This window comes from Melanostigma gelatinosum (assembly GCF_949748355.1).
Source record: "Melanostigma gelatinosum genome assembly, chromosome: 17".
In the NCBI taxonomy this organism is placed as follows: Eukaryota; Metazoa; Chordata; class Actinopteri; order Perciformes; family Zoarcidae; genus Melanostigma; species Melanostigma gelatinosum.
The window spans coordinates 3,362,542-3,377,512 of record NC_136650.1 but is presented as its reverse complement, the minus strand read 5'-3'; the positions used below and the strand labels follow the sequence as shown (position 1 = coordinate 3,377,512).

At 40.6% G+C, this 14,971-nt stretch overlaps 1 protein-coding gene across 1 annotated transcript; it reads left to right on the top strand.

The window, feature by feature from the left end:
• The first annotated feature begins 35 nt into the window (after positions 1–35).
• On the top strand, positions 36–13,503 carry umad1 (UBAP1-MVB12-associated (UMA) domain containing 1). The gene is made up of 4 exons (XM_079287868.1): positions 36–217; positions 571–660; positions 7,231–7,316; positions 10,864–13,503. The coding sequence occupies exons 2-4, from the start codon at positions 579–581 to the stop codon at positions 11,107–11,109; spliced, it is 414 nt and encodes a 137-aa protein (XP_079143994.1). The 5' UTR covers positions 36–217; positions 571–578; the 3' UTR covers positions 11,110–13,503.
• Positions 13,504–14,971: the final 1,468 nt, after the last annotated feature.

Genomic DNA, 14,971 nt, shown 5'->3' with positions numbered 1-14,971 from the left:
CCATATTATGGTCAGTGACGTCAGCGTCATAACATAATACGGTTACAGTACCGACGGAAGATTCAGATGAACGTAGGTTATATCGTGTGGTTTACTATAGTTAGCGGGGCCATGCTAAGCTGATATGGGCTGAAGTAAACCGAGCTAACTAAAACACGTGCGAACCATGAACTGAATGTATTACCGTCTCTGAACCTGAGGACAAGACACAACGACAGTAAGACCGTCACTATCACGTTTTGTTAAAGGAAACCTTTAGCGTGCAGTGAATTGAGTTGATGGAAACAGCGCACCTATGTTCATGTTTTTGAATTAATACGGTATTACTGTCCTTCGCTGTAACGTTAGTTGTCGATATATATCAGCTAAACATATACCAGGAAGTGTTAGCTGAATGTTTAATGTCGGCGTTGGGAACCTATGACTGAAGTAATATCACAGCGACAGTTGAGCTTTGATTGTAGCTCGTTAATCTCTTCCCAACAATCAAAATGGCTCTTCGTATTGGTCACACAAACACTGTCGGCTCACGTATCGCGATGTCTAACCTCTAGTGTCTCCTTTGAACAGAGGGAGTCATGTTCAGCTTCCTTGGACTCCGGAAAGACTCAAAGAAATCAACACCCGAGAAGGAAGCGGATGGAAGCTTTGTTATTATAGGTGAGAAACGCAATCTAATATCCTATCAAATTGACAGTTTGTTCATGGAACATTATATTTGTCTCTTAACATTTTCTATACATTTAAAGCAGCACACTGGCTCAGCAGGAGTGGTGTCTTGATGTATTACTGCTCAAAGAGTGTCTCCTAATGATCTGGAAATGTATTGCCCAGGGCATTGTTAAAGTGACATCATTTTGAATGGAGTTCAATTTGATATTCTCTTCATTGCTCCCCAGGAAGCATGTACTGTGTGACTGGTCACTTCAAAGATCTTTAATGATGCAAACGTTATTTTCAACCATGCCACTGGGAAAAGGTGAATGTAGCTCAGCTAATGTATTTTTCCAGTTGTTTTGAATCAAATGCTGCAGGTGTGATGCTTCATAGATAAGATAAACCATCATTCAGATGGTCAACTTTCATGTGGTAGTACACTACAGTTCTATTCACAGTTCTAGGAGCTCGTGGAGATACTGAGCTTTACAGATGAAGAATACAAAAGGAAACATTAGCACAGGAAGTTTGTGGTGGTTCACTGCTGTGCTCCACATCTCATGATCGTCTCTGTTTCCTCAGCATGTGACTTTGTTTACAATCATGTTTCTTCAGCATGAACGTCTTTCTTGACCTTGGAGACAGTAGTGTGATTGTGTGTGGCTGAGACAGAGACTGGCCTGGAACAAAGTTAATTGTCTCTCCTTTCTGAAATGTCTCTGGTTTGACTTCAGAATCTTAACTCAAGGTCCCCTTACAGGCATCTCATAGTCCTCATCATCAAGGTATGGAGATCTTAAGATTACATCACATACGCCCACCTGTCATCATAGGACAGGAAGTCAGTGCTTGGGTCATATGACAACAACTTATCATAAGACTTTACCATTACAACCTCTGAAATAACATTTGATTGGCAGTTCGGTTATTCTGTTGTTCAGAATAGCCTTTATTTTGCTCCCCCTGTCATCACTGGCTTCCTGCCGTTGTTGAATCAGGAAATAAATCCTGTAGCCGTCTGTGTTCACCCAGAGCTCTACGATACCTCATATCAATAGAGACCGGACCAAACTATGTGTATACATGTGTGTGTGTAAACCATACGGTACAAACAATGAATAGACGCTGCCGTATTTACGTCTACGTGACGTTATTGAGTGCTGGTGGAGCTGCTACGATGTTAGCATAGCCTAGCACCGATCCATCAGAGCTCCATTGAGAAGACCAGTAACCTACAAATCGGCATCATTACGTAGTTATTTCGGAGTCCCTTTTTGTCGGTTTATTTTACGTTGAATCACAGCCAAATCAGTTTATTTTGTATTCCTACAGCTGTAGTAAACAGCGACCGGTGGCTTACTAGACACAGTGAATACAGCTCGATAAAATCCACGGAGCTCCTCTGAACAATATTATGAACCAGACATGACGGCGTTTCGTTTCCCGGGATATCTGTGACTTCCACAACACGTAGAAATATAGGTTATTTTTTCCATGGTTAATGGCGGACAGTTGAACGGATCCAGGTCTATAAACCACGGCCCCTCTCCGGCATTTTGCGGCGTTTGGTGTGAACACGACCGGCGGCGCGTTGGACGCGTTTTTGCAGTGCGTCAAAAAATCAACGCGTTTGGTGTGAAAGCACCATAGGCAGCCGAAGCTGTGGGAAGTCCCAGCAGGACGAGGCTGGTGGTCAATGCTACCAGACAGAGACCAGTCAGTACACCAAATACAGAAGTGAACACATTGTTTTCATGTTAGAATAAAACTCCAAACATGCAGCGATAATAAGAGTAAACATTAGGGGTGGGGGAAAAAATATGCTAAACTATCTGTGAGGTGTGGTGCATTCGACACATCACAGAGACTTTTGCTTTATGATCTGTAGCTCATTTATTTTCGTTGTGGAAACAATGCACACAAAAGCCACTCATTCCCACACCGCAGTAAATGCGTAGCGTAATGCGGTCAAAACCATTTGCCCTTCCGGAGTCAAACATCTGACGAACCCAGCAATTTCAGGACCTATATACCCGAGCCCAGGACAGAAATACAGCGCCACCCAATGTACAAACACAGAAATACAGTGGTATTTATAATGCCATATTTGGCTCTAACAGGGCGAGTGCAGCGCATAACTGTCTCTCTGCCCTCGACGTCCACGCATCGCAAGTTATACTGAGTCAGGGTAGGAAATCTACATATTTTTTCAGGGGCAATTTTTGCCCCCACTGACTGAAATCCAGGGGCATTTAAAAGAAATTGGGGGCACTTTTTGAAACTTGTGAAATAACATTTAACCTTTGTTCAAAATAATAAATATACTTATTTAGGCTTACAGTATATGAGCAATTGTCATCAAATGGCAATAAGACTATTAGGCAGTCGTCTACAGATTCAAAGTGTTTTCTTAGATTTTTTTGAACAAAAAACAAACATAAATCAGACAATCATATTCAATTTTATTATTATTTATTTGTGGTTATTTATTGTTATTACATTTTTTAAACAACTATTAACAATTATTAAGTCAACGATGCCTTGATTACATATACATCAGTCATTGTATGGAATTATTGAGAAAGATATTTTTGTAGCACCTGAAATATTGTGATATTACCCATTTTTGTCCTGAACATATGCATTAGTCATTGTATGGAATTTTTGAGAGAAATATTTTTATAGCACCATCAAAATTTAAAAAATGTGCCATTTGAAGGTCCAAATTCAGTTCAGTTTTTTGCTTAGTAAAATATCTTAATTGACTGTCAGTCAGGTATTATTCATTAGCAACCCTCAAATCAAAGAATAAAGATACTTTGTGCACACTTTAGGTGTATTTTCCCTTTAACTCACGAGATGCAGGTAGCATGTTTTATACTTAATGTGAATATAATTCATTTCATCTAATTCCCATTATGCAATATGTATACTTTGTTGGCATCTTATTCTGAAAACCGGATATTCGTCTGTCTGAAGAAACCGGATGTTGTCTCACGTTAATCTTTCCGCTAACTTTCAAAGGCCTTCGCTGGCTCCCGATCTGCGCCGTTTGAATGCGTTTACCGTGAATTTCAGCATATAACGCTAGGTGCACGAACATGTAAGTGTCTGCTGAGTTGACCGCAGTCACAGGTCTGATTTAAGAAGCGCTCCATTTATTTATTTGTTTAGAAAGTTCGGTTCTTCACGCACACGCAATATCAGTCAAGGCGAAAATCAAAACTGTTCTATGGCAACTGCACTGGGTCATGTAGGCTACGATGTTTTTGACAAGTTCATTCAATTATAATTAGAGGAAATTATGGGGGCATTTGTTTGCCCTCCTAGTGATATCTGGGGCAAAATTATATTTCTTAGGGGCACTTTTGCCCTTTGCCCTCGTGTATTTCCGACGCTGTACTGAGTTATATAACTCTTATATCCTACTTATATAAGTTATAGTTCATATACTGAGTCCGCACGTTTGCATTTAGTTAAGTTGGACGATGTAGTAATACAAACAATTCAGTTTGTCAGGTTCATGCAACATTTATGACATTGTTGGTCAGTCTGTCTGCTTGACAATCATATTCTGCTGCAATAAAAATGATTGAAGTGAGATGAACAGCCTGAAAACTTTATCTTATTAGATAAAACATGTTGACACAGTTTTCCTTTGGGGACATCATTTAAAGTTCAAAAAAGTAATAAATCGCAATATAGGCCTATGTTATTGCAGTATCGTGATAATATCGTATCGTGACCTAAGTAGCGTGACAATATTGTATCGTGACCTAAGTAGCGTGATAATATCGTATCGTGACAATATCGTATCGTGACCTAAGTAGCGTGATAATATCGTATCGTGACCTAAGTAGCGTGACAATATCGTATCGTGACCTAAGTAGCGTGACAATATTGTATCGTGACCTAAGTAGCGTGATAATATCGTATCGTGACCTAAGTAGCGTGACAATATTGTATCGTGACCTAAGTAGCGTGACAATATCGTATCGTGACCTAAGTAGCGTGATAATATCGTATCGTGACCTAAGTAGCGTGACAATATTGTATCGTGACCTAAGTAGCGTGATAATATCGTATCGTGACCTAAGTAGCGTGACAATATTGTATCGTGACCTAAGTAGCGTGACAATATCGTATCGTGACCTAAGTAGCGTGACAATATCGTATCGTGACCTAAGTAGCGTGACAATATTGTATCGTGACCTAAGTAGCGTGATAATATTGTATCGTGACCTAAGTAGCGTGATAATATCGTATCGTGACCTAAGTATCGTGACAATATCGTATCGTGACCTAAGTAGCGTGACAATATTGTATCGTGACCTAAGTAGCGTGATAATATCGTATCGTGACCTAAGTAGCGTGACAATATCGTATCGTGACCTAAGTAGCGTGATAATATCGTATCGTGACCTAAGTAGCGTGACAATATCGTATCGTGACCTAAGTAGCGTGACAATATTGTATCGTGACCTAAGTAGCGTGATCGTATCGTGACCTAAGTAGCGTGACAATATCGTATCGTGACCTAAGTAGCGTGATAATATCGTATCGTGACCTAAGTAGCGTGACAATATCGTATCGTGACCTAAGTAGCGTGACAATATCGTATCGTGACCTAAGTAGCGTGATAATATTGTATCGTGACCTAAGTAGCGTGATAATATCGTATCGTGACCTAAGTAGCGTGATAATATCGTATCGTGACCTAAGTAGCGTGATAATATCGTATCGTGACCTAAGTAGCGTGACAATATCGTATCGTGACCTAAGTAGCGTGATAATATCGTATCGTGACCTAAGTAGCGTGACAATATCGTATCGTGACCTAAGTAGCGTGACAATATCGTATCGTGACCTAAGTAGCGTGATAATATTGTATCGTGACCTAAGTAGCGTGATAATATCGTATCGTGACCTAAGTAGCGTGATAATATTGTATCGTGACCTAAGTAGCGTGATAATATCGTATCGCAGGGTTTCTGGTGATTCCCACCCCTAGTAAACATTGCAGAGAAGTTTGTGAGAAACACGATCTCAGCTGATGTGGGATCAGATCAGATGGTTGAAGATAGCATCTATGCACACACAAAGAGGCTCGTTGAATCCCTGAGGAAAGCACCGGCCTTCCATCTGGAAGCTGCACACGGAGCTGAGACAATGACATCAGTGTGGAGGATTTCACTCTGTGCACAAAGTCAGTTTGGCCTTTGAGAGGGAGGGAGGGAGGGAGGGAAGGATCACAGCGTTCCCTTTTACTTTGTGCCTCCACTCACTCAGCGGTTCAGCCTCTTGAAGATCTAATTAATCGTCTCAGTGACAGCAGCTCAATGTGCAGCTAACCTCAGTGACCTCCTAATCACAGGATAAAAGCTGCTCAGATTTGGAGGTACAGACTCTACCTCAGAATACTTGTTTGCTCATTCTCAGCAGTCCTAATTTTTAATCCATTGTTGTGATCAGGAAAAGCTTTTGTACAGCAGCACAAATAATCCCCCTCATTCACCTGCTTTGTGTTTAAGAAAAAACATACTGTAAATCAATTCAGTTAGCGGTAGACCTTAGAGAGTTAGCTATAGCAATTCAGATCCAGCCAGCGCAAACCCCCTGCCCCGGGGTCTGATACCAGAGGACTGCCCTGACTCGCCACCGGATCGGCAGACTGTCTGTTGCTACCATTCCACAGGTTGGACCCTGAGCTGGGAGTCACAGCTGTCTGGTGGAGAGCTGGGTCACCTGTTTTCACCGGCTGTGCTAGTGAGAGTTGCTACAGCTGCTAACCAGGCGGTAACCTTCAATTCTGAAAAGTGAAGCCAGTACTAAAGTGCCTTAAAGCTGCATTCTCTCTACTGGCCCTTAGGGAGCGACTCCTCCTCTGTCGAAGTCTATGAGAAAATTACTACTTCTCTCTTGATTTATTACCTCAGTAAACATGAGTTTATGGTTTCAAGTCTTCCTCAATACAGCATGATGTTCATTTAGTAACTGATGGTCCATTTAGAGTCAAATAGACCATAAAGAGGAGCATGCTTTAGGGCGGGGCTACCTTGTGACTATGTCTACTTCTGCTAATTGAAAATGTATGTCCCACAGCTCTGTTCTCCTGCTGGAGCAGTCTCCTGGTGGCAAGGAGGACGAAACAACATGAGTCATTTTTTCTTGTTTCTGCCACTTTGGATTGAATCCAATAAACAAACTAGCAAAGTGGACACAGACCGTACAGCCCTGGGTAGTGTGACAGTGAACACACCGATGGCTAACGTAGAAGATAGCAGTGTTATATTGATCTTCTCAGAGTTTCAGTGTGGTTGAATGTTGTGTATTCTTGCCCTGCTGTTAGTAAGTGCTTTCTTTTCATGTCTCTATGAATGTACATTTAGATTGTGTGGACTCAGTAGTGGAGGGGAAATGCTGCCCCCTTTTTCTTTATAATTAGAATCAGAACCGTTTATTGCCATTGTATGTTGAACATACAAGGAATTTGACATGACGGGAGGTGCGTTACACATTGCACCTTTCATAGGTATTGTTAATAACCTACTGTCTGCCACATTCCTCCTGCAGGAGAGACAGTTGAGGAGCAGAGGAGGAAGATGCAGACCATGATCATCGCACAGCCGTCGACAAACGTCATCGTGCAGCAATATAGGGTGAGCGTGTTGAGGTCTCCATGGTGGAGCTCATGAATCAGAGCTTTCATCTTCATATACTGAGTGATTCAGCTTTAAGCCTGTAGCTGTGAGCATCACCAGCTGGCCTTGCGTGCGTGTACACGTGCACACATTCAGTCCATATGGCATCCTGCAATGATGTCACACAGTTAGTGAGTGGCTCATCTCTCTAGCTTTTAATCACATGGTACAACAGGAAGCCCTGAGAACCTCACTCCAAAGCGTACACAGTCAAAACACCCACACAGATAAAATAAGTGTTCTTCACAGCTGCTGTGCGGTGTTTCCTCTACATTCATTTGGATTATGTGCACACCTTGGGTCATCGCAATACTGAACAATGTTTCTGCACGTCGACGATTATCCTCATATCGCGGTGGCCTAATGGTCACTCGTGAATCCCATTGTTGAGTTCAGGACGCTGTCTTCTGCACCTTTCTTTACACCCACTCACTGCTATTAAATCAGCAGGATGAGTATTGCACGGCTGGGACACAGTCCGTTAGGACAGACGGTACATAATAGAATCATTCATCAGTTACTGCCGCATAACTTCATGTGAATTATATTAAAATGCTTAAAAATTCAAATTCATCTGCTCATTACAAATATGAACAACTCATGTGTAAAGCTTGCTGACTCTGAAGCGTGAACACTAACCGAAGAACATGTTACCCGTTCCACACCACGCTCCACTGTACGACCTCAGTTCTCCGTGTTCTGCCTGCCTGTTTGTTACAATCACCTTGGTAGAACGGTGCATAACGGCACCATCACATGATGGATGGAGCACTTGATTCGAAGAATCAAAGAGCTGTCATTCGACAGAAGAGTAACCGACTCTTTTGTTAATGGGTTAATCGTTTCAGTCATTTTTAGGAGATAAAATGCTTTTGCTGGTTTCATGGTAAATGTGGGGAAACTTAATGTATTTTAGTTTTAGACAGTTGGTTGGACAAAACATTTGAAAATGTCACTTTGGGCATTTTACATTATTTATTTATATTTTGTAGACAAAATGATGAATCAGTCAATAGAGAAAAGAAGGATTCAATACATTAGTGTGTAAAGTAAATAACCCCTAGTCGCTGCTCTGCAGGGCGGTTACCACAACGGGGGTAGCTCTGACTTCTACTTGGGTCGTCCTGCAAAATGTCTTTACATCAGATCAGAATCAGAAACCGTTTATTGCCATCGTATGTTGAACATACAAGGAATTTGACATGACGGGAGGTGCGTAACATTTAACAACAATCAACAACGAGCAACAACGCAAAGTATAAACTAATTAAATGTACAGAAAATATAAGATAAAGTGAAATATAATGAAGTGAAATATAAGATGAAGTGAAATATAAGATAAAGTGAAATATACAGTCACCTAGATGTGGATTTAACATAATAACATTAAACCAATGACGGGAATGGAAGGGTTTTTTACTTACTCTCATAAAGATATGCAGGAAACTATGACAGAATGATTGCTGTTTACATAGTTACTGTGTGCTCACTGCTAACATCAGAATCATTCCCAGGTGCAGCATCTTTATTTTGTGCTTTGTTTCATAGAAACAGATCATTACAGAAACTAGATCTGGGACCCTGTCACTCCACCCGCTCTGTGCTCCAGTCCCAAAGGAAACCTCTGGCTCTTAATTGCAGAGGAATAACCATTTCCTGTAACAACATCTTCTCTGTATTTAGTCTCACATTTGCCTCTAATTATATGCCAAAGCACAAAAACAACGTCTCAAATCTGCCACTCTGGATGTCTTTTACATTCAGGTCCGCTCTTCTCTGAAGCTACGAGAAAAGATTTGGTGGAATGTGTAAGCTTCCCCCACATTAGTCCAACTCATCAAGCAACCCCCAACATTTAGAAGACTTCATGAGGTTTTTTTTGCATATCCACCCTCACTGTTACAGCATTGTCTCTCCCTCTGAACACAAGCAGATTCAGATTGTTTTCCTCTCCTGTCATATCTTTCTCTCTGTAGCTTTGATTTTCACTGCAATATAAAAGTCATGCACCTCTATGGAAACAGCACAAGCATGACTAGAAGTAGAGAGAGCTCAGATGCAAAAATAATGCAAGTTACTATGTATATTGAATTATTTACATTTGTACAACCTCTACTTCCAGCCTCTCCTCTCTGCTCTGTGTTCAGCAGCCTCATTTCCCTTTATGCCTCTTGGCATGTAGGGCAGCATTTTTCAGCAGCCTGCAGTTCTGTCAAAGATTCACTGAATTGTTGTCACATGACTGTTGGTCTCAGCTGAGTCAGTCATGGCTCCCTAGTTACGCTGAGCAGCTCATCATTTTATGTTTTTTACAGAATCTGTTTACTTCAAACGGTTAAATCGTGGTGACTTTTTAAATGACACATGTAGAATAAAATGTTTTTGATGCAATATTACAATTTTACGGTTAGTTTCTGTTTGTTTTTCGGACAGAAGCGTTCGTCACACATGAGGTGTTTGAGGACCATCGGAAAGATGGAAATCTGACTATTATGAACGTTTTGACATCTTTGGGCTGTGATGAACGGTGTAGTATTAGCGATTGTTTAAAGAAAATATGCTTTTCCACCCTGCCAGCGGGTTTCAGGGTTCAGAGGGTTAAAGTCCCTGCTGCTGTGACTTTGAAGACATGTTGTGTAGGTCCATGTTCAGTACGCTTCTTTCAGATTCTCGCTGTATTTATGCCTTTCACAAAGGACAGTGTAGAAATGGAAGGGGGGATGCAACAAAGGTCAAAGTGCAGAAGCTGAATCCAGGACATTGCGGTTTAATGCATGCGCTGTAACCAGATCCACTACCACAGTACACCACGGTGGGGACTAAGCCTTTACTCATTGCTGCACGCTAACGCTCAGCCTCTGGTCATTTGGATGAGGGGAAGGCAGCAGAGGGTTAGCGGTCTGGATCACGGCAGCAGGGGTATGGACCACACCTTAGCGCTGACTCCTCCACACACAGTACAATGCCCACCTGCTTCAAAGTCAACAGTGGGATAAACACGATGACACAAAGTCTCTACTCATGGGAAACTGCTCCATGTGCTTCTTTACAGCCACAATGTATTAGAATGGGAATTTACTGTCATTTACCAACAGTCTTTCATTTCATGACGGCACTAAAGCTTTGTTGTTCAGCAAACTGCACTAATTAGGAACAGCATGTTGGAATGTGCATCTTAGTGCAGCACTGTACGCAAAATACATCTAAAACATGACTGAGAAACATGAAAGAATATCATATTCCAAAGAAAGCTTGTACAGTCATAACTGAATGGAACAAAACTACCCCTAGAGACTGCCCTGTCTTTATACCCCAAAAAACAAAACCTGTTTGACTATTGTTAAAAATCTCATTGTGTAAATATTTTGTGAAAGCACCTTAAATATCGTATACGTATTTGGTCAAAAATATTGTGATATTCGATTTTTCGAAAAAGAAGAGCCACTGAAAAGAACCGCTGAGTTCTGCACACTGACATTAACTGTGTGTCTCCGTTTCCTCACAGTCTTCCTGTCCGGCTCCCGCAGCGTTTCCTCCCACAGCCACAGCAGCAGGGACTTCGGCGGTGGAGGCCTCGGCTCTCTCGGATCTCCTCGGGGACGTCCCTTTCACTCTGGCCCCCCATGTCCTGGCCGCGCAGGCGGGGCTCCCCCTCATCCCCGATGTGCTGCTGTCCCGGGACATGAACTACAACCTGGTTAACTTTCAGTACGACTTCACTTTAGAAAACTCCGTGCTTCGCAGCGCCTAGTCGGTTAGGGTTCTGGTAGCGGCACCGGCACCGGGAGTTGACGCTCTGGGGAACTTCGTCTGATTGTTGGGTATTTGAGGGGTTCCTGCCCTGCAGCACACTGAACAAGTACATGTGATTATGTAGCATTATGAACACGTAGAAGCCTACGAGATTAGATGAAACATAAAATAAGTGGTGGAACTGCAAAACATAACGTTTCTGTTATTAACTCTTATCCATTTTCAATGCAGTGGCATTGAACTCCAAAGACTAAACATTGGGAAGGAAGCGTCGGCATTTCATTGGCTCTACAACTGATGACGGGGAAAACATTGAAAGACCTGATGTTTGACAAAGTTTGGGTAATAATATTACCGCTCGCCTTTGTTGTCTCTTTCAAATATGTTTGCTTAACCTGGTAACCTTGGTTACAACCCATCTGATCATGGGCCCAGGTCCAAGGGGATCAGGTTTTAGGCCTCAGGCCTGGGTTGGATTCATGTTTGGTTTTCAAATGTTTTAGACATTTCTCTCTCTAACTGTGCCGTTCTTCTGGGTCTGCGTGTCTTTATTTGCGAGCATAGGTAGAGCTTCAGGTCTCTGTAGTTGGGCTGGGTCTTGCAGACCCGGGTATGTGCCAGGTTCAGGTGTCAGTTTTACTTCCACTGACTGCTGTTTCGTGCCCCGTCACACTTTTTTGAGCGATGCCTCAATTTTGCCAGATCTTGGATATCATCTTTGAGAGTGCCGTCTGTTTATTACAGACATGGAGGGTTGCCAGAACTACAGAAACCAGGTTCTCTCAAACTGAAATGTGCTTTATGTGATGGTTATATTTGATTGCACAGAAGCTTAGTAACAAATAGCATTCATCATGAATGGAAAACACAGTAACACTATTTTTACTAACTACAGCTCTTGTGTAATAATTTGATACGATGTGATTTAGAGTAAAAGCTAGTATATACTAGACATTATATAAAGCACTACCTGTAACTAATGCTTTTACTCTTTTACAACAGGTCTTCCCTCCCAATCTCACATGTTTTCATTTAGCTCCCTGGATTTGGCCCTCCTTCTGATCCAGCAGAATCTTGTGCCAGCTTTTTGTTTGTTGTATTATTCATTCTGTCTGCCATCACTGTATGCATGTACTGTACTCGGTCTATACCTAAGAGATGAAGCTGTATGATTCATTGTTACATTCAAACATTGAGGAGTGTTTAAATGATGCTGAAGAGTGTTGTGGTTCTCTTCCCAGTGATTTGTGTCATACTCTCCTCTCTGTGGCTCTGAGTTTCTAACAGAAAAAACAATGTTTGCATTCACATACAAAGTACCGGTACAGGGTGTCCTCCTTTGCGCTTTTTTAAAAACCTTATGTTACCGTCAATAAAAGTCAATATTACTCTCTGTTATTTCACATTTAATGTCTTCCCCTTCCTGGTAGGCTTTTATTGTGAAAAACCGGCTGAGTGGAAGTGATTGAAAATGATTGTAAGAAACTATAATGTATGTTAAAACTCAGAGCAGCAGAGTGATGAGTCTAGTTCATTTTTTTTTCAGCCAGGCTGTGTAATCGACAGCCTGCTTTTGTTCTTATTTGAGTCTCAGCCGTTACCCGAATATCATTTTTAACCTAGGAAGGTAATGTACTTGCATAAACCAGGTCAACTTTCTTGTGTTGTCTTGCAGGTAAACACGGTAAACAGAGGGGTTGTTTACTAGATTGATGTGTGCATCCTGATTTGAATCATGTTCTCGACAGATAACATGATGTTTGCTCGATTCACCAGGCTTCTTTTGAATTACGGTACTGTAAATATGAGCTCTTGAAGTGAACAAAGAGAAGAGGAAATGCATTTGCGTAGAGTCACGATTTTACCCAGGACTTTACCAAATACTGTATTTGTACCTCTTGATTGTTTGTATAGTCAAATTTAGTCTCTTCAAACCTGCGGTGCCTTTATACAGTCATTTAGAAGCAAACACTTAAGATCTTCTCTGAGACCATGTTACTCATTAAGTTAAAGTTCACACCTGTTGGCAACATATTCAGCTGGTTGTAATGGCAATTTCATTTACAAATACATTTTAAGAGTTTTGTCTTTTCTGACTTTAATTTGTGACTGTCTGCATATGAGAGAAATGTTTTAGCATCAATTATATCACATTCAATATGTATTATTTAATTATATATCTTAATAAAAAAGGATGTATATATATGTATGTATATATATATATATGTATTCGTATTGAACCGTTCGGTACGAGTCTCACGGTTCGGTACGCATGACGAACCGAATACGTTTGAATGATAAAAAAAAAAATAAAACCTTTATTTAACCAGGTAGTCCCATTGAGATTAAAAATCTCTTTTGCAAGATGTAAGTAACAATACTACATAACATTAAGGAGCAGTTTTTGTTTTTTATGCTGATGTGTTGCTAAGAAGACACCCCAGAAGATGAGTCACTCAGGTATAGTTCCATCATTGTTCAAAGTCAAAGAATAACTTCATGATGTTAGTTGTAATGAATACATATATTTTAAAATCAAGTACATTTCTCTGGCATTTATAGTTTTCTACTGTACCGAAACGTACCGAACCGTGGCTCCACTGTATCGTACCCAACCCAACCGTGAGTTTTGTGAACCGTTACACTCCTAATATACATATATATATGTATATATGTATATATTTTTTTATCATATATACATATATATATGTATATATGCTTTTATCATATATATATATATACATATACATACATATACATATACATACATATATATATATACATATATATATATACATACATATATACATACATATATATATATACATATATATATATATACATACATATATACATACATATATACATATATACATACATATATATATACATATATATATATACATGTATATATATACATACATATATATATGATAAAAAAATGTACCCAGTAATACATGGTTGATGTATTTTTTTGGACCTCATACAACTTAGCGTTACTGTAACTAGCATGTATTTTACTGTGTGTATTGTAGAGGTGTGGTTTTGAGTCACATGACTTGGACTCAAGTCAGACTCGTCATAAATCGGATGACATAGATGAGTACCTCTGGCCTACGCCAGACATACATAGTACTGGGGCGGATCTGTGACAACTGTCTGCAAAACCCTTCTCCCGGCTCTGACGTCCAATCAAACTTCCATCTGCGGTGCCTGGCGTGCAGTCCCATTTGTCAGACGGTGCACGTCTGTGGCCTTGCGTGAGCTCTGCCCAAGCTTTTCAGTAGAAGTAGAAATTAGGCTTAAGGGTGACCTGTGGCTTTGTTTAAAAACGTCAGCATGCAAAACATTTACAGGGATAACATACTATGGCGCATCTTTTTAAACATTTATTTTAAAAGTAATAAATGAATTTACTGTATTTGTTCGTATCTATTTCCTTAAAAAGCAATTTTGGGATTAGTTTCTTGCCCAAGGACACATCGACATGGACCAGAGAACCTGGGGATTGCACCGCCGATCCTCTGATTGAAGGATGACCCCCTCTGAACCAGCTACCTTGATTTGAGACTTGACTTGGGTCTGCTTGTTCTTGATACAGGATTCGATTTGGGACTTACCTGTCTTGATCAAATAAGATAACCCTTTATTAGTCACAGTGTTGCAGGATTAGAGCAGCAAAGTGCATAGTGCAACAAGAGATAAAGTCAGTAAAACTCTGGGACTTTTTAGCCATAATTTGAGACTTGATGGTCTTAATGTGAGACTTGTTGGCCTTGACTTGGGACGTGTTAGCCTTGATTTCTGACTTTATCGTCTTAATGTGAGACTTGACTTATGACATTTGTTCCTCTCTTGGG

Coding starts and splice junctions, on each gene's coding strand:
- umad1 (XM_079287868.1), top strand. CDS start 579: ATGTTCAGCTTCCTTGGACTCCGGAAAGACTCAAAGAAATCAACACCC. Junction 661..7,230: donor TGGAAGCTTTGTTATTATAG/GTGAGAAACGCA, acceptor TTCCTCCTGCAG/GAGAGACAGTTGAGGAGCAG. Junction 7,317..10,863: donor TCATCGTGCAGCAATATAGG/GTGAGCGTGTTG, acceptor GTTTCCTCACAG/TCTTCCTGTCCGGCTCCCGC.